Source organism: Procambarus clarkii, chromosome 11 (genome assembly GCF_040958095.1).
Source record: "Procambarus clarkii isolate CNS0578487 chromosome 11, FALCON_Pclarkii_2.0, whole genome shotgun sequence".
NCBI classification, from domain to species: domain Eukaryota; kingdom Metazoa; phylum Arthropoda; class Malacostraca; order Decapoda; family Cambaridae; genus Procambarus; species Procambarus clarkii.
The window spans coordinates 19,530,427-19,553,322 of NC_091160.1; the positions used below are offsets into that span (position 1 = coordinate 19,530,427).

The window sequence follows — 22,896 nt, forward strand, 5'->3', positions numbered from 1 at the left end:
GTGGAAAATATTAGAGGGGCTGGTCCCAAACCTGCACACAGAAATAACATCACATGAGACCAGAAGACATGGCAGGATGTGCAGAATACCCCCGTTGAAAAGCGGAGGTGCAACAGGTACTCTGAGAGAGAACTCTATCAACATCAGAGGCCCGAGACTGTTCAACACGCTTCCGCTACACATAAGGGGCATAACTGGCCGGCCCCTCACAGTGTTCAAGAGAGAACTGGATAAGCACCTCCAAAGGATACCTGATCAACCAGGCTGTGACTCATACGTCAGGCTGCGAGCAGCCGCGTCCAACAGCCTGGTTGATCAGCCCAGCAACCAGGAGGCCTGGTCGACGACCGGGCCACGGGGAGGCTAAGCCCCGGAAGCACCTCAAGGTAACCTCAAGGTAGGTACCTGAATAAATATTTGTATTTGTTTTTGTTGACTTAGTCAAACTAGAAATGCTTTACAAATCAAGGGACCTCAAATGTGGAATGACCTTCCCAATTATGTTAAAGGCTGTACCTTTCCCAACCAGAACTAATAAAAACTAAGTACAGTGCTTCCTCAGACTAACGAACCCCGCTCTATCGAATTCCCGGAAGAGCCGAACAAATTGAATTCGGTACCAAATGTTCAGTGGAACATACAAATGTTCGATTAAGTGAGGAATGTTCGTCCAAGCGGTCACCGAGGCCGAGCGTCAGAGCTGGCTGTCATCAACTATGATTCGCCAGAGTGTAAACAGTTATGTAGTGTTTTATTATCCCTACCCATTGTTTCTAGGGAGAAATGGTGATAAAAATGGTGATAAAATGGTGTCAGGGGGCATTAGTGAGAGAGTTGTTGTCAGGAGGCAACAGTGCTCCCCCGCCCCCACCCTCCTTCCTCCACCTGACCACAGAGACCACTCACTCTCCTCTCGTCGTCAGATGCCAAGAGTCAATTTAATGATAATTATCGCATTATCTACACTGAAAATAGCCTTTTTATTAGAAAAATGTCATATTGGAGCAATAATAATGGTGAAAATTGTAATATATACAGTACATATTTTAAACAGTTTGAACACATTTCCTTTTCACAGAATTTTTAATACAATTGGGGTGTAGATAACAGCTGGCATTGTGTGGCCGGCCGGTCGCTCCCTGAGCCATTGGGGGGGTGGGTGGTGGGAGGGGGGGTTGTTTCCTGGATCCCTCCCTCCCTCCTCTAACAGCCTACGTACTGTACTAATACCTATTTAGAATAAATTTTGAGGAGGCTAATAAAACAAGCACAGGTCGTGTGAGCGTTAGGCCTTGGTGAGGTGGCTGGCATCATTTGTGGTGGTGTCAGGGGAGGCAGGCGGTGTCAGGGGAGGCAGGTGGTGTCAGGGGAGGCAGGCGGTGTCAGGGGAGGCAGGCAGTGTCAGGGGAGGCAGGCGGTGTCAGGGGAGGCAGGTGGTGTCAGGGGAGGCAGGTGGTGTCAGGGGAGGCAGGCGGTGTCAGGGGAGGCAGGCGGTGTCAGGGGAGGCAGGCGGTGTCAGGGGAGGCAGGTGGTGTCAGGGGAGGCAGGCAGTGTCAGGGGAGGCAGGCGGTGTCAGGGGAGGCAGGTGGTGTCAGGGGAGGCAGGTGGTGTCAGGGGAGGCAGGCGGTGTCAGGGGAGGCAGGCGGTGTCAGGGGAGGCAGGCGGTGTCAGGGGAGGCAGGCAGTGTCAGGGGAGGCAGGCGGTGTCAGGGGAGGCAGGTGGTGTCAGGGGAGGCAGGTGGTGTCAGGGGAGGCAGGTGGTGTCAGGGGAGGCAGGTGGTGTCAGAGGAGGCAGGTGGGGTCAGGGGAGGCAGGTGGTGTCAGGGGAGGCAGGTGGTGTCAGGGGAGGCAGGTGGCGTCAGGGGAGGCAGGCGGTGTCAGGGGAGGCAGGTGGTGTCAGGGGAGGCAGGTGGTGTCAGGGGAGGCAGGCGGTGTCAGGGGAGGCAGGCGGTGTCAGGGGAGGCAGGTGGTGTCAGGGGAGGCAGGTGGTGTCAGGGGAGGCAGGCAGTGTCAGGGGAGGCAGGCGGTGTCAGGGGAGGCAGGTGGTGTCAGAGGAGGCAGGTGGGGTCAGGGGAGGCAGGTGGGGTCAGGGGAGGCAGGTGGGGTCAGGGGAGGCAGGTGGTGTCAGGGGAGGCAGGTGGTGTCAGGGGAGGCAGGTGGCGTCAGGGGAGGCAGGTGGGGTCAAGGGAGGCAGGTGGGGTCAGGGGAGGCAGGCGGTGTCAGGGGAGGCAGGTGGTGGAAAGAGGCAGGTGGTGTCAGGGGAGGCAGGTGGAGTCAGGGGAGGCAGGCGGTGTCAGGGGAGGCAGGCGGTGTCAGGGGAGGCAGGCGGTGTCAGGGGAGGCAGGTGGTGGAAAGAGGCAGGTGGTGTCAGGGGAGGCAGGTGGGGTCAGGGGAGGCAGGTGGGGTCAGGGGAGGCAGGCGGTGTCAGGGCAGGCAGGTGGGGTCAGGGGAGGCAGGTGGGGTCAGGGGAGGCAGGTGGGGTCAGGGGAGGCAGGTGGGGTCAGGGGAGGCAGGTGGGGTCAGGGGAGGCAGGTGGGGTCAGGGGAGGCAGGTGGGGTCAGGGTAGGCAGGTGGGGTCAGGGTAGGCAGGTGGGGTCAGGGGAGGCAGGTGGGGTCAGGGGAGGCAGGTGGGGTCAGGGGACGCAGGCGGTGTCAGGGGAGGCAGGTGGTGGAAAGAGGCAGGTGGGGTCAGTGATGGAAGGTGTTGTCAGGGGAGGTGGAAGTGGAGAGAGAAGGGTGGTGACCACGCATGGCTGCCAAACCTCTCATTCATACTCTATTATAAATCTCAATCTTAGCTGTAAAATATATATGCCAAAATATGTTAATTTTCGTGTATTACTATACATTATTAATCATTAACACGTTTTATTGTTTCCTGAAGAAAACAATAGCTGACTTGGCATTGTGGTGTGTATGGCCGGGTACCTGGGGGGTGGGGGGGGGGGGTCCTGGAGGTGTGAGAGGAGACCTGTCAACCCATCATTTTTTTTTGTCGGGCGAGTTGAGACGCTTCCAAGCCTGCTGCTTCAATACACGGTGTGGGTGGTGTGGTATGGTTTGGGTGGTGTGGTGTGGTTTGGGTGTGGGTGGGTTGGTGTGGGTGGTGTGGTTGGGTGTGGGGGGATGATGTAGGTGGTGTGGGGTGTGTGGGGTGTGTGGGTGGTGGTGTGGGGAGTGTGGGTGGTGGGGGCGAATGGTGTTAGTGGTGTTGGGGATGGTGTGAGGGTGTGGGGGATGGTGTGGGTGGTGTGGGGGATGGTGTGGGTGGTGTGGGGGATGGTGTGGGTGGTGTGGGGGATGGTGTGGGTGGTGTGGGGGATGGTGTGGGTGGTGTGGGTGGTGTGGGGGATGGTGTGGGTGGTGTGGGGTATGGTGTGGGTGGTGTGGGGGATGGTGTGGGTGGTGTGGGGGATGGTGTGGGTGGTGTGGGGGATGGTGTGGGGGACGGTGTGGGTGGTGTGGGGGACGGTGTGGGTGGTGTGGGGGATGGTGTGGGCGGTGTGGGGGATGGTGTGGGTGGTGTGGAGGATGGTGTGGGGATGGTGTGGGTGGTGTGGGGATGGTGTGGGGGATGGTATGGGTGGTGTGGGGATGGTATGGGTGGTGTGGAGGATGGTGTGGGTGGTGTGGGGGATGGTATGGGTGGTGTGGGGATGGTATGGGTGGTGTGGAGGATGGTGTGGGTGGTGTGGAGGATGGTGTGGGTGGTGTGGAGGATGGTGTGGGTGGTGTGGAGGATGGTGTGGGTGGTGTGGAGGATGGTGTGGGTGGTGTGGAGGATGGTGTGGGTGGTGTGGAGGATGGTGTGGGTGGTGTGGAGGATGGTGTGGGTGGTGTGGAGGATGGTGTGGGTGGTGTGGAGGATGGTGTGGGTGGTGTGGGGGATGGTGTGGGTGGTGTGGGGGATGGTGTGGGTGGTGTGGGGGATGGTGATTCTCGCATCTCAGATTATTATTGACACCAAAAGAGCATGAAAGATATTATAATGAAGCACCACACAACAAAGAAACAAACTAATGTGTCCTGGCATATGTTTAAAAAAAAAAAAAATAAGAAGGTTGTTGGGGCCGGACGGATGGAACGAATTCCGCACTGGAACGAATCGGCTTCGCCCCATATAGTTCGTTCAAGTGAGGACACACTGTACCACCTAATTAACTCAATGTAACCTACCTCACCCCTAAATGTCAACCCATGTCTACGATTTTAAACAATGCTGTTTGTTGACCAAATTGTATTTTTGTTTTTTTCTGCCATTCCCCCCCCCCCTCCCACCTTTTTTTCAATTTTTTCTTAATTTTTCTCAACATAATTTATACTTTAATCTCAATTAGTATTAACACTTTCGCGCTATCTGAACGCGCCGGCGCGTCCGGTTTCGTCTAACGTAAACGCATAGTGGACATAAAGTTATGTCAACTTTTAAAATATTTGTATAAAATTCAATTTTTATCCGATTTACTTTGGGTTTGTTTTAAACTGCGCGCTATGAGGCTCTCTTTCTCACCACTAGGCTGCATGGTACAATAAGTTCATGAAAGGTGTGGATAACTTCGATCAAATGGTATTTTGTCCCAAACGGGTTGCAGGTGGGTGACTTTAGCCGTTTATACTGGTAATGCTTCCCCCATATCATGTATTATATGCATATGTCTGTTTAGGGAATTTTATTCCGATCAATATACAACCAAAAATAACTGTGTGCATCAAGTATAAACTTGACAAACATAACAAAAGTAAAAACATTTCGTGTGTTTGACGCTCACTGATATGTTCCAGCGTTGTTTTATATTTGGCGTTATTCTAACTTACGCTTTGTTGATATTTTTTACCTATGGGCACATAGAACATTCTATTGCGAACACATTGACGCAAAAATGAATGACGTACATAGAAAATTAATGTCATGAGAGTGAAATAAGTATAAACTTTCAAAGCGCCGTGCGTCATCCCGTCACCGATACCGGGTAACAATTTCACCAGTTCCCACACTCTTGCGGGCGGGCCGCAATCATTATTCTACGCTTATATTCATATCACCGTGTTGGGAATTTCATTGCGAATCCATTGATACCAAAATTAACGCTGTAGAACAAGTGTGGAGGTGATTACAATCCCAAGAGTAAAAACATTTTGTTGCTGATGGGCGCTCACGGCAAGTCATCTTCGTAGTTATTTATTTGGTGCTGGTATCCCTATACGTTTCGTGACTTTTTTTACTGATGTTCTTCTAGAGAATTTTATTGCGAACACATTGGTACCAAAATGAAATACGTAGCATGAGAACTAAGGTCAGAAGAGTAAAAAGAGTATACACATTTTTGTTTTTACGCTTAAGCGATAAAAACGCAGCGCGCACATTCGGTTGGCTGAGTGACCTTTGCGGAGAGCGCGAAAGTGTTAATTGAGATTAATTGCTTGACATGTTCTTCCTGCCCGAAACGCTTTGCGTAATAGTGGCTTTAGGCATTGTATGTACTAGCTCTATCTATAAATCCATCAACTTTTGTATTTCACCTTTTTGTATTTTGTATGTACTTTACCTGAATAAATATTTGTATTTGTATATGTTATGGAATGTGGAATAGGATACCATAAACCCCACGCAACCTATATATTATGTGAGAAATCTTTAACCCTTAAACCGCGCAAATCATATATATATGATTTCAGTGACAAAACCGAAACCGCGCACATCATATATACAGTGGCACCTCGACATACGATTGCCCCTACTTAACCCTTAAACTGCGCAACGCGCCTGCAGGCTCACGTCTGGTTTGCGCAACGCGCCTCCGGGTATTTGTATTTTTCACGTTCCATTCAAAACTCCCGCGGCTACATGGGGTTCACATCAGCTTCCTCAGGGCTCTTGTAAACAGACGCCATCTTTAAAAAAAATCGTGGTCCACATTCCCGGGTGTGGGAGCCTCAGTAGTGTGTGAGCAACCAAGGCTGGCGCTCGCAGCATGAGCGCACAGCACTGCTGTTCAGCATGTGACCACAGCATCGCCTAATAATGCCAAAATATATATATAACTTGTATTATTTAGCTATGATAGTGTTATATTAGAGCCTGAGTGTGATAATGACTGGGTACAATGTTCAAATATCAGTGATTCAATGCTGTTCACGATGTTCACAGCGCTAGCCACAGCACCACAGCATTATTTCGTTCATCTAGGAATCTTCAAATGATTTCTTAGGTTCCTTTTCAAAATAAACGTGTGGTCAATTATTCATTTACAGGAATTAGTGACCAGGATTGTGGTTATAATTAGCGTTGTGCGTAGTATTGTGGAAGGAGGAATTTTGATGAGGGAGGGCGATAATTGAGGTAGCCTCATTGTGTGTGTGTGGCTGCCACTCTTGTTTTGCTCACCATACTAGCTTAGTGGTTCGCTATGGGCAACACATATGTACATGGGTATATATAGTGTGTGTATATAGTGTAAGAACAGCAACAGGAGAATGTTGAGAGGAGCTATTTCGGTGAGGGAGGTGACGTAATCGTAGCGTCGTCTGCTGTGTGATTTTTCATGCAGTGTATGGTGGCCACTGTACTGTTTGGACACAATACCGGCTTACTTCCATAGTTCTGGTAAATAAAACATGTAGATAGGTATATAGAACATGTGTAATAAGAACTATAATAATATGGTGGGAGGAACAATGTTGGCGAGTAAGATGTTGGAGTGAGGGAGACTGGCTGGGTGAGGCTGCTCTCACTCGAGGTGTTCTGAATGTGTTCATGGTCAAATGCTCCTATTGGCCCATACGAGGCAGCTGCTATTGGCCCATACGAGGCAGCTGCTATTGGCCCATACGAGGCAGCTGCTATTGGCCCATACGAGGCAGCTGCTATTGGCCCATACGAGGCAGCTGCTATTGGCCCATACGAGGCAGCTGCTATTGGCCCATACGAGGCAGCTGCTGTTGGCCCATACGGGGCAGCTGCTGTTGGCCCATACGAGGCAGCTGCTATTGGCCCATACGAGGCAGCTGCTATTGGCCCATATGAAGCAGCTGCTACGCGGTGTTCTGAATGTGTTGATGGTGAATGTATATAGTGTGTAAATAGATTGTATATATACACAAATTAGCATGATACATAGTAAATATGTGCTGCATATGTGCGCACAAGTTTCATGCACGTAACACAGTGTCTACGGACAGTACGGATGTTGTACTGCGATATTATAGTGTACGTGTTCATTATACATTGGATTGGCACATAAAAACAATGAAAATGTATTTGGAAAGGTGCGCAAAAAATGAACGAAAATATATTCGCGGCAACTCGCGCACCCCGCCCCGAGCGCCCCACCGCCCCCGAGAGCTTACGGCACGGGCGCACGGGGAATGATGACGTCACGCCCCAACTTCCGGACCCCATAGCAGCCAAAGTAAGTACAATTTCGACTTTTTTTTTACATACCCATACTGAGGGAAGGGTTTTTGACACTTTAAAAAGAAAAAAGAATTTTTTCCAGAGAATTTATTTCCTGCGCACTGTGGGGGTGTCACATTTGGAGGCAACGCAGTTAAGGGGTTAAGATAATTTTGATTTACGATGTAAATTTCATAGAAAAATGTGACTCGACATCCGATAGTGTCGTCGACTTCCGATATTTGTTGGTACACATTCGGGTCGACCAAGCGCGTGGTTCCTGGTCACGCGGCCGATCTGCCTCAGTTTACCACAGCTGCCCGCTTAATGACGATCGCGCCTATAAAAAATTCCGCTTTTGTGGTGACTTTTGCATTTTGAACATTAAAGTAGTTATTATATATCATGCCATGAGTCCCAGGAAAGTCAGTGGTAAGGCTCAACATATGAGATCCTATGTAAGAATGACCATAGAGCAGAAACAATAGATCATTCGTAAATATGAAGATGGTGTGCGGGTTGTTGAACTGGCTAGGCAGTACAACAAATCTCAGTCAACAATATCCACCATACTGGCTAGGAAAAAGGACATTATGAGTGCTTAAGTGGCAAAAGACGTATCAATAATCACGAAACATAAAACACAAACACTTGAGGATGTTGAACAGTTATTATTAATTTGGATACACAAGGAGTTAGCGGGTGATAGCGTTTCGGAGGCTGTATATGTATATGGGTATATGTATATACCCATATACAGGGAGGGGTTTTTGACACTTTCCGAGGAAAAAATAATTTTTTCCCAAGGTTTTATTTCCTGCGCAATGGGGGGATGTCATATTTATAGGCCGCGCAGTTAAAAGGGTTAAGAGCCATCCATAAAGGTAAGAGAAACTTTGGTACTGTATTGTAGTTAGAAAAAAAACATTGTATTCAGTATAAAATGTATTTATATGTTAATATTTTGGAGGTGGAGAACGGATTAATTCAATTCCCTTTATTTCTTATGGGAAAAATCGCTTCTACTTACGATCCGTCTCTGGGAACGGATTAGCATCGTAAGTCGAGGCCCCGTTGTATATGATTTCATGTCTAGCGCTATAATTTAAACACCCTGCCTGGGATAGGGGCATCTATAGTGCAGCCACGACCGATAGTTGCCAGATGCCACCTAGAAAAAAAATCCAGGCCAACATTCTTGGGTGAAAGAGCTTCAGTATTGAACAAGCCACCAAGGCTGGCGCACGCAGCATGAGCTCACAGCACCGCTTTTCAGCTTGTGACCACAGCATCGCCTACAAATGCCATAATATATACGTTACTGCTATTATTTAGCGATGATAATATTACAGAAGACCCCTGACTGTGATAAAACTGACCAGGATTCTGATAATAGCAGGATTGTGGTGATATTTAGCGCTGTGCTCCATGGAGGGAGGAGTAAGGCTGTGGGAATGAGGGTTGTGGCGTCATCTTCTGACTGTGTGTGGCCACCTTTTACCGATTGCACTTACCATACCAGCTTAGTGGTTCGCTATGGTGAACACAAATGTAGATACTTATATATAACGTGTGTATAGAGAGCAATAACAGCAAGACGAGTAGGTTGGGAGCCGCCATTTTGGTGAGGGAGGTGCGTCATCTGCACGACTTGTCATGTTGCTAAATGGTGGCCACTGTGGTCTTTGGGCACCATACCAGCTTATTTGTACAGGTATGGTAAATAAAACAGGTAGATACTTATATATAATATGTGTATATAGCATAATAACACCCAAACAATATTGTTGGAGGACAAATATTAGTGCGTATGGCCTTTAGGACGGCCGCCACCAGCTGACTTTGTGAGTAGCTACGTCTTTGTGCCTTTACTCACCATACACGCTTAGATGTACAGTTATGGTGAACAAAACATGTAAATATGTATATATAACGTCTGTGTATAGTGAATAAATGCAAAAACAGTATTGTGGGAGGAGAATGAGGGCAAGTGAAGTGTTGTTGAGGGATGGAGTGGCAGCGAGTGGCTGGCTGGTGTGTGGCGGTCACTCCTCGTTGCATTTTGACTCACTATACCAACTTAGTGGTTTGTTATGGTGAGCAAAACATGCATACTTATATATAACCTATGTATATAGTGTAACAACAGCAAAACTATTTGTTTATTGTTTTATGAACATAATAATTGAATCACTAATATGCACACCATAATTTTGAGTACAGCCATGGTTCACACATTTTATTATATAAATATCACAATTCACTGTATTGAATAATATTACTGCAAAAAACTAAGAAAAAATCAATCAGAGACATTAGAATAATTAGATAATAATATATTTGTGGCCACTGCCGCCTGACAGCTCGAGTGGAGTAGACCTCATCTGGTGAAGGCTCCGTCAACGCCCCGTTTTTGCCAGACTTCCCAACCCTATTGTGGCTAAAATATGCCACCTATGATTTTTTTTTTTTTTCGGTGATCAGGGAAAAAAAATGAACACTTCTATAAGAGGAAAGATTTTTTTGGAATTTTTTTTTTGTTGCGCCTGTGGGTGTTAAATCCATTTGGACCCCTAGTGGTTTGAGGGTTAAAGAATTCTGATAAAGAGATCTAGAGGTGGTTCTAGATAGAAAACTATCACCTGAGGACCACATAAAGAACGTTGTGCGAGGAGCTTATGCCATGCTTTCTAACTTCAGAATTGCTTTTAAATACATGGATGACGATATACTGTACTAAAGAAAATGTTCACGACTTTTGTTAGGCCAATGCTAGAATATGCAGCGATTGTGTGGTGCCCATATCTTAACACTTTAGTCCGGGCATGACGCAGCATTGATTCATCCGTTTACTGTCGGTAATCTCGGGGATGACGCAATGCTGCGTCGTCCACTAAAATAATTGCCCAAAATCAGGTTTTTATCCGATTTTTTGGGGACTGTTTGGTAACTGTCAACAAGCCGAATGCAATCTGTGACTACAATACAAACATGTAAGGTGTTGATCACTTTGACCAAATGATCAAATATTATCACTTCATAAGGAAAACTCACAAATGGATGAAGAAAATGACCTTCTATTTTGTGCAAATGGCGAACTACAATGCTTATGTGATGTACAACTACTACACAAAAAATACTAAACTATAATACTAAATATACTAAAATATTAAATACTAAACATTTGTGGGCAGGAATTGGGAGTGTAGCTGGACGGCATCTGGGCGCTCACTCGCGGTTAACGCGTGGCCCGTCTTCAACTCGTCGGCAGGTGGAGCGTGACCAGGTTTTTTATTTTATATGCTAATATTCCTCTAGAGAATTCTATTGCGAACCCATTGATACCAAAATGAAAGGCTTGGAGGTGAACCAACGCACTAGACAGCTTGCGGAACGGCGCAGAAGTAACATCAACACCGAATGCAAGCGGAAGCGGCTCCGCCAGTGCCGCACGAAATGAGGCGACAGTATGTGACAAAATGATGGCCCCGGACCCACATAAGAGAAGGACACGACGACGCCAACAAAACACAGCCACCTAAGAAGGGAGAGAAGGAAAAAGGAAGGACCACCAAAATACCCCACACTGCCGCTAAGAAGAAGCACGCAGGTGGGGCACCATCAACGAAGCCACCTGATCACCAACAGAAGGCGGGACCTCAGGTAGAGCCGAACCAGCCCCGCCACGGACAAAAACGACCCGTAGAAGAGGCGGAGCCGCTGGAAGATCTCGGGTGCGACCACCGAATAGGCAGAGCTAGAAGCCTGAATCAACAAAGGAAGAGATTGAGCGTCTGCCTGACAGTAAAAACAACCAAACGCCAGCGAGCACGCCAGGAGGTCCGAGACCACGGTTCCGACTGAGACACGAAAGAAGGGACACCGCGAAACGCGGAAAAAGCCAACAGACAGGGAAAGCCAGGAATCAGAATCCAAACCTGGCAAAGGAGAGCCAAAAGGCGGGCAGCAAACGAGAACGAAAAGCATGCCAACAACACACGGTCATTGGTCAGGCCCAACACAAGACCAACCTGAAAAAAGTACAAGGGGCGCCACCAGACCCGCACCCGAACTGAGGGCTATGAGTAAAAAGGAGACAACGGGAAGGAAACCGTATGACATTCGCCAGACCCGCACCCGAACAGAGGGCTATGAGTAAAGAGGAGACAACGGGAAGGAAACCGTATGACATTCGGAGAGAGAAGAACCAGAGGGGACAACAACACCACAAGCAAGATCCACAGAGGAAATGAGAGTGTAGACAGAGCAACAAACACAAGGGGCACACATACCAAGGACACAGGCGGAATGGATGCCCAATGAGCAAAAGAAAAGACAGAAGGATTCCAGCAGCGGATTAGGAGACAAATGGAATGCATGAGGAAGGGATGTGGTGGAGGCAGATCCCACACACAAGAGTCATTTGTATATACAACAGAGCTCAGTAAGCTCAGGAAGCTGGACCCAAGCCGAATGACAGGAGACACCAAAAACCCAGAGCGCAACCCCCACAAACACAACAAGGGAAGCACAACAAGCACTGAGGCCCTGTAAATGGCAGGTGAGTGACAGAGGGGCAGGACTAAAGAGCCAAAGCTCAATCCCAGCACGCACAACGAGGTGAAGACAACCAGGGGAATAGAGAGAACCCAACGCACCTGGAAGGACTAAGCCAGGCACTGCAAGGCATGAGTGACCCAGAGAAGATCAACATAACAAATAGTACAGACAAACTGGGTAAGATTCCAAGGGTTGACAGACGTTAATCACCTTGTCTGAGGAGCTGGTCACTGGAGACAGAGAAGCAAGTCCCAGCTGCGTTTGGGTACCTGCTTGATGGGGTTCTGGGAGTTGTTCTACTCCCCAAGCCCGGCCCGATTCCAGACTTGACTTGTGAGAGTTTGGTCCACCAGACTGTTGCTTGGAGCGGCCCTCAGGCCCACATACCCATCACAGCCCGGTGGGTCCGGCACTTGGTCCGGTAGAAGTGACAGGATGAACAACCCAGCGGGTTCCCCTCCCATTGGGGAGTGTTGAACACGCCACTATGGCGGTATGCCCACTCACAGGACTAGTGGACACACCGCCACAGCAGCACGTAAGAAAATACAACAATTTTGCCCAATAAACTCGCCCCTCGGGGCAAAAGTTAAACAAAATTAGGAAGGGTCCCCAGGAGGAGAACACGCAAACACGCATCCTCAGTAACAAAACCGCATCAAAATGTCACCTCATAACATCCTGACACAGTAACATGTACCTCATAACAGTCACCACCATCATTGTACCTCGTAACCTGGTGGAGGTGGAGCCTTGGGACTGACTCAAGCATGGGTTGGACATGCATACAAGTGGGACTGGATGGGTACACTGAGGAGCCGCCCCACATGGGCCAATAGGCCCCCAGCAGGCACTTGTGCTCTGCCGGTTTCACATTTGCACCCCAAAGACCAAGAACCAATGCCTGGCCAAAAGAGACACCAGACCGCATAAACTCATCTGCAGAACGTAGACACGAACATGTCACGACACAACGTATCCAAGAAGATTCCGGGAGCACCGCCAGAGGAGGAAGGCCAGAGCCTCACATGCAGAATGGGAGGGAAGAGGCGAAGGTGCCCATAACACCCATAACACGGGGAAAACTCCGGCGCCCTCCCCATAGCTGCAAGCCAGAACACCCCAGTAGCCACGGGGCACAGACTGGAGAACGGAGAAGAGTTAGAGGTGAAGCACCCGAGAGAAGAGGACGGAAAACACCAGCTCTAGCACATACCACCCAGACCAAAACAAACTACCACAGCGCACGGGCACAACCCGCGCGGCGGGGAGGTGCCAACTAGGACTACTTAACAAGAAATGTAGCCCAAACAGTTCGTGACCTGAGGGATGCGCACAGGAGCAGAAACAGCCCAGCACATTCAAAATTCAAAATTTTGAATTCAAAAGGTGACACCCCTAGGGTCAACACTTGCAGCAGAGGAGCTCCAGCATATTTCAACAATCCTAAGTATTGTAGTACAGGTTGATGGTAGTGAGTGGTGTCCCAGAGAACATAAAGGTATAGTGCTCTTGAAAAATAGGTGAGATAACAGGAAAGTGCTAAGGGAAGTGAAAAATCGGATGAGAAAAAGTTGCCCTAGTGTTTACAGTGCAGAGAAGAACATTCAAGATGGCCACTGGCAAGGGGAAAAACAAAACAGAGCTTGATTTTGAGGGATTCAATGAAGAAAGCATTGATATTAGTAGTCTACATAACAAGTTGGTAAATTTAGATACTATAGTGAACTCTCATGTAGAAATAATTAGTAAATTGAAAGAAAGTAATGACCATTTGAATAGCAAAGTTTTATGTCTTGAGGGTTTAGTGAAAGACTTGCGCAAGGATAAGAATCAATTGGAAACAAATTGCAAAGCCATGGAAGAAGAAAATAAACTCTTAAAAATAGCTTTGGAAGAAGTTAAAGTAAATTTAAACATAAATGACTACAATAGGTTAGGCAAGGAAATTCAACAGGAGAAACAGCTTTTGTCAGCACAGATGGAGGAAGTTACACAGGGAATAGAACAGTGCAAGAAAGATATGCAACTCACTTATGCACAAGTGGCCAAGGAGAAGGAAAAAATAGAAGAAGCAGTAAAGGAAGTCAAACACTGCAGCAACCAAGATAAAACAAACATTAGGCTAGAAGTGAGGAAAGAATTGGCATCTAACCCGAAGTTGGTGCAAAACACAGTTGATCGGAGTAAGTCCCTGATCATTTTTGGCTGCAAAGAAAAGGCGATAACATCTAGGTCAGAAAGAGCTGTAGAAGAAGCTAAAGTAGTAGATAAAATTGTTGACCTCGTGGAAGGTCTTACAAACAGAGAGAATGTGTGCGACTACAGGAGAATAGGCAGGTACGTAAAAGGGAAAGATCGACCTTTGAGGATCACCCTAAACGGTGCCAAACAGATGGAAGAAGTACTAAGGAATGCTAGAAAATTGCAAAGGGATGAGGATGGGAAAGGGTGGTCGTTAAGACGAGATCTTTCAAAAGAAGATAGAGAGAAGCTGAAACTGAACCTCGCCGAAGCAAAACATTTAAATGAGAGCAGGAATGAAGAAATAAATTCTTTTTTCTACAAAGTGATAGGGGTAGGCAAACCAGTAAAGTGGTACATAAAGGCAAACCAACAAAATCAATAGAGAGAGGGGGAGTGAAGAATAAGGAGAGGGGGAACAAGTTCCTGAAGATTGCATACACCAACATAGATGGAGTGAGATCGAAGATACTGGAGTTAAGTGATGTAATACAGCTGCAGACACCAGACATTGTTGCACTCACGGAGACAAAACTTGAAGATGTAATTTTAAATGAGGTCATATTCCCAAGGGGCTACTCAATTTGGAGACGGGACAGAAAAATTAGGAAAGGCGGTGGCGTTGCTGTGCTGGTAAAAGAACACCTAAAGGTGAAGGAAATAATGACTGCCAATCCACAAGAAGTTGACATAATAGCACTAGAGATCTGCTATGAGGATGATAAACTAATGATGATAAATGCATATAGTCCACCGTCAAGCAGCACATGGTCAAAGGAGGAGCTAGATAGTAAACGTGAAGGTCTTATAACAATAATGAGAGAGATTATAGCGAGAGCGGACAACGATAGATCACGACTGTTGATAGTCGGTGACTTCAACTTGAAATCCATAGACTGGGAAGCATATGAAGCTAAAACAGAAGATTTTTGGACCTGTAAATTTGTAGACCTCATCCTGGAAACATTCTTGTATCAACATGTTAAACAAGCTACGAGGATGAGGGAAGGGGACGTTCCCTCCATGCTAGATTTGATATTTACCAGGAAGGAGGAAGAGATATTTGACATTCAGTACCTTCCTCCCTTGGGTAAAAGTGACCATGTCTTTTTGGGAATAAAGTATGCAATGCGTTATAAGCTGGAAGAAAATAAGGAGGTTGAAGCAGTTGAAAAACCAGACTTCAGGAGAGGACATTATGGTGACCTTAGAAATTTTTTTAGTGAGTATAATTGGACAGACTTGATGCTAGGCAAGGAAGTGAATGAGATGTATGGCAAGTTTTGTGAAATATATGATAAAGGCACAAAAAAATTTATACCAAAACAGAGATGCAGAACTAGGAAACAGGATTGGTTCAATAGAAATTGCGAGAGGGCTAGAGACCGAAAGACACAAAAATGGAATCAATACAGGAAGAGGCCGAACCCCCAAACATACCAGCGATACAAAGATGCGAGAAACAACTACACGGCAGTGAGGAGAGAGGCAGAAAGAAATTTTGAAAAAGGGATTGCGGACAAATGTAAAACAGAACCAGGTCTATTCTATAAATTCATAAACAACAAATTGCAGGTAAAGGATAATATTCAGAGGTTGAAAATGGGAAATAGATTCACGGAAGATGAAAAGGAAATGTGTGAAACACTAAACGAAAAGTTCCAAAGTGTGTTTGTACAAAATGAAATCTTTAGGGAACCAGATACAATAAGAATTCCAGAGAACAACATAGAACACATAGAGGTGTCTAGAGACGAAGTGGAAAAAATGCTCAAGGAGCTCGGTAAGAACAAAGCAGCTGGCCCAGATGGCGTTTCACCATGGGTTCTGAGAGAATGTGCATCTGAGCTCAGCATTCCACTTCACCTGATCTTTCAGGCATCCCTGTGTACAGGAATCGTAGCAGACGGGTGGAAACAGGCTAACATAGTTCCAATCTACAAAAGTGGCAGCAGGGAAGACCCCCTCAATTATAGACCTGTATCATTGACAAGTGTAATAGTGAAAGTATTGGAAAAACTAATCAAAACTAAATGGGTAGAACACCTAGAGAGAAATGATATAATATCAGACAGACAGTATGGTTTTCGATCTGGAAGATCCTGTGTATCGAGTTTACTCAGTTTCTATGATCGAGCCACAGAGATATTACAGGAAAGAGATGGTTGGGTTGACTGCATCTATCTGGACCTAAAAAAGGCTTTCGACAGAGTTCCACATAAGAGGTTGTTCTGGAAACTGGAAAATATTGGAGGGGTGACAGGTAAGCTTCTATCATGGATGAAAAATTTTCTGACTGATAGAAAAATGAGGGCAGTAATCAGAGGCAATGTATCAGAATGGAGAAATGTCACAAGTGGAGTACCACAGGGTTCAGTTCTTGCACCAGTGATGTTTATTGTGTACATAAATGATCTACCAGTTGATATACAGAATTATATGAACATGTTTGCTGATGATGCTAAGATAATAGGAAGGATAAGAAATTTAGATGACTGTCATGCCCTTCAAGAAGACCTGGACAAAATAAGTATATGGAGCACCACTTGGCAAATGGAATTTAATGTTAATAAATGTCATGTTATGGAATGTGGAATAGGAGAACATAGACCCCACACAACCTATATATTATGTGAGAAATCTTTAAAGAATTCTGATAAAGAAAGAGATCTAGGAGTGGTTCTAGATAGAAAACTATCACCTGAGGACCACATAAAGAATATTGTGCAAGGAGCCTATGCTATGCTTTCTAACTTCAGAATTGCATTTAAATACATGGATGGCGATATACTAAAGAAATTGTTCATGACTTTTGTTAGGCCAAGGCTAGAATATGCAGCTGTTGTGTGGTGCCCATATCTTAAGAAGCACATCAACAAACTGGAAAAGGTGCAAAGACATGCTACTAAGTGGCTCCCAGAACTGAAGGGCAAGAGCTACGAGGAGAGGTTAGAAGCATTAAATATGCCAAAACTAGAAGACAGAAGAAAAAGAGGTGATATGATCACTACATACAAAATAGTTACAGGAATTGATAAAATCGACAGGGAAGACTTCCTGAGACCTGGAATTTCAAGAACAAGAGGTCATAGATTTAAACTAGCTAAACACAGATGCCGAAGAAATATAAGAAAATTCACCTTCGCAAATAGAGTGGTAGACGGTTGGAACAAGTTAAGTGAGAAGGTGGTGGAGGCCAAGACCGTCAGTAGTTTCAAAGCGTTATATGACAAAGAGTGCTGGGAAGACGGGACACCACGAGCGTAGCTCTCATCCTGTAACTACACTTAGGTAATTACACTTAGGTAATTACATGGGAACAGGAGCCAAAAACAAGAAGCCGCGACATACATAGCCGGCGTACTTAATGAAGACAAGGAACCAAATCAGTAACCCAATTGGGCTACAAGTAGCCCATACCAGCACCCTCGACAAGGAGAATGGAAAAAACTAACAGTGCAGAGACCGAGCACGGAGAAAAGATACAGGAACAAAAGAACGAGACAGGGCCGAGAACCATGAAGAAGCCCGGAAGAGAACCAACAAGCCCTAGAAAGGAACGGAGGGAAGCCACATCGAAAGACGACAGACGTTACAATAATACAGGAAGTAGCGAAAAACCTTCCCGAACCTTCAAGAACCACAGAAGCAAGCACAAAGCACGAAGGCACACAAAAGCACAGCCGCACCTGAGACCAAAAGTCATGCAGAACCCCACGTACAGGGGAATATGACAGGGAAGACCAGTCCGAAGAAAGAGAGGGTGAATAAACGTAAAAGGGCACCTACCAACAGGCCGGAACCAACGGACTCGAGGGACAAGGAAACGAGCCCGGGGAGGGGCCGACGCCCAACAACCCGTACGGAGAGGGGGGGAGGAGAACCCCCCCATTTCGCTGAAATGCAAGCCCCGTGCAGAGGGAGATCAACCCTGGTGGGGTCCAACAAGACCCGAGGTTCCCCGAAGCAGCCCCTCCCCAGCCCCGGGGACGAGCCGTCCCCCCAAAGCCCCGGCCTCACAAGAAAAAACTGGGGCAGCTGTTAAAGTACTAAGGAAGGGAGCCCACTGGCAGACTCTTACAACACAGCTGGAGGTACAGGCTCAAATGCCCCCGTCGCTACCCTGGAAGGGGATTTCCCCGAGACCGCCCGAGTCTCAAAACCAACGAGACCCCGCCCCAACCCCGAACCCACAGACAGTAAAAACCCGGAAGCAGGGAGGAAGGGAAGGGAACCAGACCAGACCACAACAGAGGAAAGACAAGAGGGCTTGGAAGGAAACCAAAGCAACCACCTCCCCCAAGCCCCCACACGCCAACTAAAATGGGGCAGCCTCGGGGCTTCCGGGGAGCAACCACCACAGAGTTGCCACCACCGAAACTCAACCTGCAACGCCCACACTACCTGTACCCGCATAGTCAGCATAAGACTGGGTAACCGAGTCACAAACAAGCAACAAAACTCGAAGGACTCCAGGCCGAAGGTGCCACCGACCCCACAGGCAGCAGACGGAGACAAGAACTGTGAGAGTCACCCTGAGACAAGGCGACAGAGCAACCCACAAACTCGCTCGAAGCAAGGGTGGGACTCTGGGGTCACAGCCATCAGACCCGCGCGTCCTCTTGGAGATTCCCAGGGCCCTGAGCGTTTACTATAAGAGGACTCGTGCACAGGTAATCCCAGGCAGGGTTATCTTGAGGTTATCTTGATATGATTTCGGGGCTTTTTAGTGTCCCCGCGACCCGGTCCTCAACCAGGCCTCCACCCCCAGGAAGCAGCCCGTGACAGCTGACTAACACCCAGGTACCTATTTTAGTGCTAGGTAACAGGGGCATAGGGTGAAAGAAACTCTGCCTATTGTTTCTCGCCGGCGCCCGGGATCGAACCCGGGACCACAGGATCACATGTCCAGTGTGCTGTCCGCTCGGCCGACCAGCTCCCTGTACTACTAACCGGTGCCCAAGTCTACCAAACAACTTTCTAAGAACTGAACCGGGATGTGTACACTCACGGGGACCTAGCAGGGGGGAACCACTGGAAAAGGAAGTGCACTCAGTACAAAGGGGGAAAAAACCAAGGCAGGTCCCCCCACCAGGTAGTCAAACAAAAAGAAAAAAGAAAACCTGCAAGAGGACAGTGTGCCCAGGCGGAACAGAACCGGCCAATATGATTGGTGAAAACAAACTGTGCAGTACCCTGCGCCCCACCAGTGCAGACTGACCCTTACCCTAAGGTGAACAAGGGAAACAGAACACCCTAGCACACAAAGGGCTGCCAAAAATCAAGCAGTAAATGGCCAAGCAGGGGCAGAACTCAAGGGACTTGTGGAAGGGAACCCCAATCCCCAAGGGCAGTACTTACAAGGCATCTAGGGAAGGAAACCCTAGGCGCATGCAGCCCGAGTACTGGAGAAACACCCCCGGCTCATACACCACCAAGAAGACAGTCACCGCACGCTAGATACAGTGCTAAAACAACCACCAGAGCCAGAGCACATGACCTCAGCCTTTAGCGTCAGCCGAAGAACTGACGAGTGGATCGCCGGCGTGAGAGGTTTGGGGCTCCCCCTTCCCCTTCCCAGGGAGGGGAGAACTGCGCAGACAGCGGTGCAGTGACATGTGACGTCATACTAGTTTGCTTGTTTTCTGTTGGGGAGTTCTATCCACTAGTTCGGCTTTTGGTAGCAATTTTAACCAGAACAGGGGCTTGTTTTGGGATGCTTACCTTTCTGGATGCTTGACCCGGTTGATGGCAGACATAGAATGCTTCCAACCACACGGGGTTTCCTATAGGCCATTGCTCCCCTTGCCTCTCTAGAGGGGCGCCAGGTTCTGGCTCGTGGTCCCCGGTAGGCCCAAAGAACTCCATACACATGACTGATGCCAAAGTCTGACATTAGTATATCAGCATAGTAAGCTCCGGGGAGCCGACGGGGCTCCCCCCAGAAATGGCAGATAAAAGTGAAAAAAATTAGACTATGTAATATTAAAGAAGATGTACTCACACTGGGTTTAACTGAGAGGCCTGGCTTATTAGCAGTGTCACTGGGCATTGTCCTAATTGTGGCCTGATGTTCACAGGATGGACTTGATGGCTGCTCTTGTGGTTGCGGTAATATTAATTTGTTGGTATTTTCTGACTTCTGCAATTCCTGTGACTGAAAACTTTCCACCTCTAAATATGAATTCTGTGATGAAGTTACAATTATTTTTCCATGTAATTGTGTATTTTCAAATTCTAAGTTAGGAAGGTTATTTAAATCTACATCAGCTTTCAAACAAAATGAATCCTGTATTAATTGTGTTGCAGTATCTGAAGTTTGAACAATATTACCAGAGTCATCAAAATTAAGAGATTCTTTTCCATTCCAGAAAATACTATTCTTTGGTGTTCCACATGTAGGTTCAGAGGTTTTATTTACTGGAAGGTTATCAGCATTTTCAGCTGGAGTACTTTTTGCTTCACTGTGTAAAGCTCTGCCTTTTCTAGTTGGTGATGTTGGGTCTTGTCGCACTGAATATATATCACCTCTGCTAACAGACTGTAGCAATTTGTTATTGCCACCTTCAAACTGGAACATTTTATTAGTATTAAGCTTGCCTCTTGACTGACCAGAAACTATTCTTTTGTTACTTTCATATTCTTGCATACATATATTCTGAGACTTTGAAGTGTGATTGAAATAATGTCTAAAGGCAGGACAAAGTATACTCTCCTGTATTTGAGCATTTAAATATTTTCTACTATGTCCTTTAAACCCTGCCATTAAGGGTCCTATTTTCGAACCAATGATGCCACCAGAATTGTAGTTTCTGTTATTAGAAGAAAATCCACTTGTAACTTCTTTCTGCTGATACATTTCAGCATGGAATCTGTTTTGAAGATTCCTTCTAACCTTTGTAGATGAACATTTTGATGGATTTGAATTAATCTTAGATGCATGTGTATCAGGAAGTGGTAATTGTGGAGATGTTGGAGTTATGATCTTTTTGCTTAAACAGCTCTTCCTTTTAGTTGTAGAAACTTTGTTAGGTAACTTAACAGGAGTTAATGAAATATCACTACTTGATAAAAGCCGTTCAGGGATATCCTTTAAGTTATTTATGCCTTGGGCGACCACTACTGTTCCACATTCTTTAAGTTTCATTTTTAAGCTTTCAATTTCATCATCATTCTCCTTGTCAGCTCCCTTTTCTTTTGTTTGTGACCATTCACTTGACTTTTTACAACAGCACCAATGGGTCTTTCGCTCCTCATTACTTTTGTTAAAATATTCATTACCAACCTTTGCTTCACTTTTGTCTTTACAAACTTTATCACCTTTCATTTCACTAATAAATTCCTTTCTGGTTATTTTGCAGGCATTCTTACCTAATATTTTGATTGAAACAGAAGAGGGCAGGCAAAGTTCCAGTGCTGCTGTGTCATGCTGAGTGACATCATGTGGGCTTTCTATACTCCTATTTGGGCAGCTAGTTATAGGTAACAAATTCTGTTCTAGAATTTGAAGGCATTGTGTTTCATCACTAGATATATTACTGTCTGGGCTTCTCTTTTGAGCCATAACATTTTGTTCCAGCTTCAGGAGTCCTGGAGTCTGAAGTTGCTCTATTTCTAACTGTCTTGCAGCTTTCAGAAATGTTGGGAGCATGCTTTCTTTTACTATGGCCATATTTCCATATATAAAGTCCAATATAATTGATATTATATTTGGGTCAATGTCTTTAACTACAAAAACTTTTGCAGATTCTTTTGAAAAAAATTCCCGGAGTTTGTTACTGAAGGCACTTATAATTAAGCGGTGAACACTGAATGTCTTATTTCCTACCACAAGGCTGGCATCAGTTAACGCTCCCTGAAAAATGACATATCTTTTAGACATCCACTATTTAATGTTCTAATAGCCAATATTACTACCATGAAATTTTGAGTTACAGTATTACTGTTGTTAAGTATTTGTATTTTAATTAATAAGAATACCCATTATTCAATGATAATTAAACAAGTCACCTAAAAGGTTAAACAATCCATGGCTTACTAAGGGTATACTGTACTTAAATAAATCAACAAAAAACATGATTATGAGAAGAAGTATAGGTTAGGGGTCATCTCCAAAGAAGTTTCAAGGAGGTACTCTTCATTGCTGTCCAAAATAATTAGGAGAGCCGAAATAAACTACTGCCCAATCAAAAACAAGGAAACAAGTATGACGTCACCACAACTGCCGCGCATTCATCTGTGCAACCTCCCCCCCTCCCCAGAAAGGGGACGGAGGGTCCCAAACCTCCATGCCAGCAACTCTCCCCGGTTTAAGAGGCTGTTGTGTCAGTGACGGTCGATTGACTCTGGCTCCACTCTTTGCACAGTGCTGCTTTGCGGTGTTGTTGCTCTGTGTTGGTGGTGTGCGAGCCAGGAGTAACACAAGAGTACTGGGGCTGCATGCACCTAAGGCTACCTTCCCTAGGTACCCCGTAAGTACTGCCTCTGCAGCTTAGGGTTATCTTCCATGAGCCGTTCAGGAGCAGCTACCTCCATGTGGTTCTCTCGCTGCTCGGTGATTGCCCACCCTTGGGGTTCAGTTGGGGTGGTTCTTACTCCTGTTTGCCCTTGGGTAGGAGGTAGTTTCGTTGCTGGCTGGGGCACGGGGTACTTTGCAGCTATCTGATATACTCATAGCGATCGGTTCTGTTCACCTGGAGA

At 46.5% G+C, this 22,896-nt stretch overlaps 1 protein-coding gene across 1 annotated transcript in view; it reads right to left on the reverse strand.

Moving 5' to 3' along the window:
• The window catches only part of LOC123758193 (uncharacterized), a 256,842-nt gene that overhangs the window by 54,047 nt on the left and 179,899 nt on the right, over positions 1-22,896 (reverse strand). The window contains exon 3 of the mRNA XM_069322439.1: positions 20,201-22,051. Coding sequence (XP_069178540.1) covers positions 20,201-22,051 — 1,851 coding nt within the window. The remainder of the gene's footprint in view (positions 1-20,200; positions 22,052-22,896) is intronic.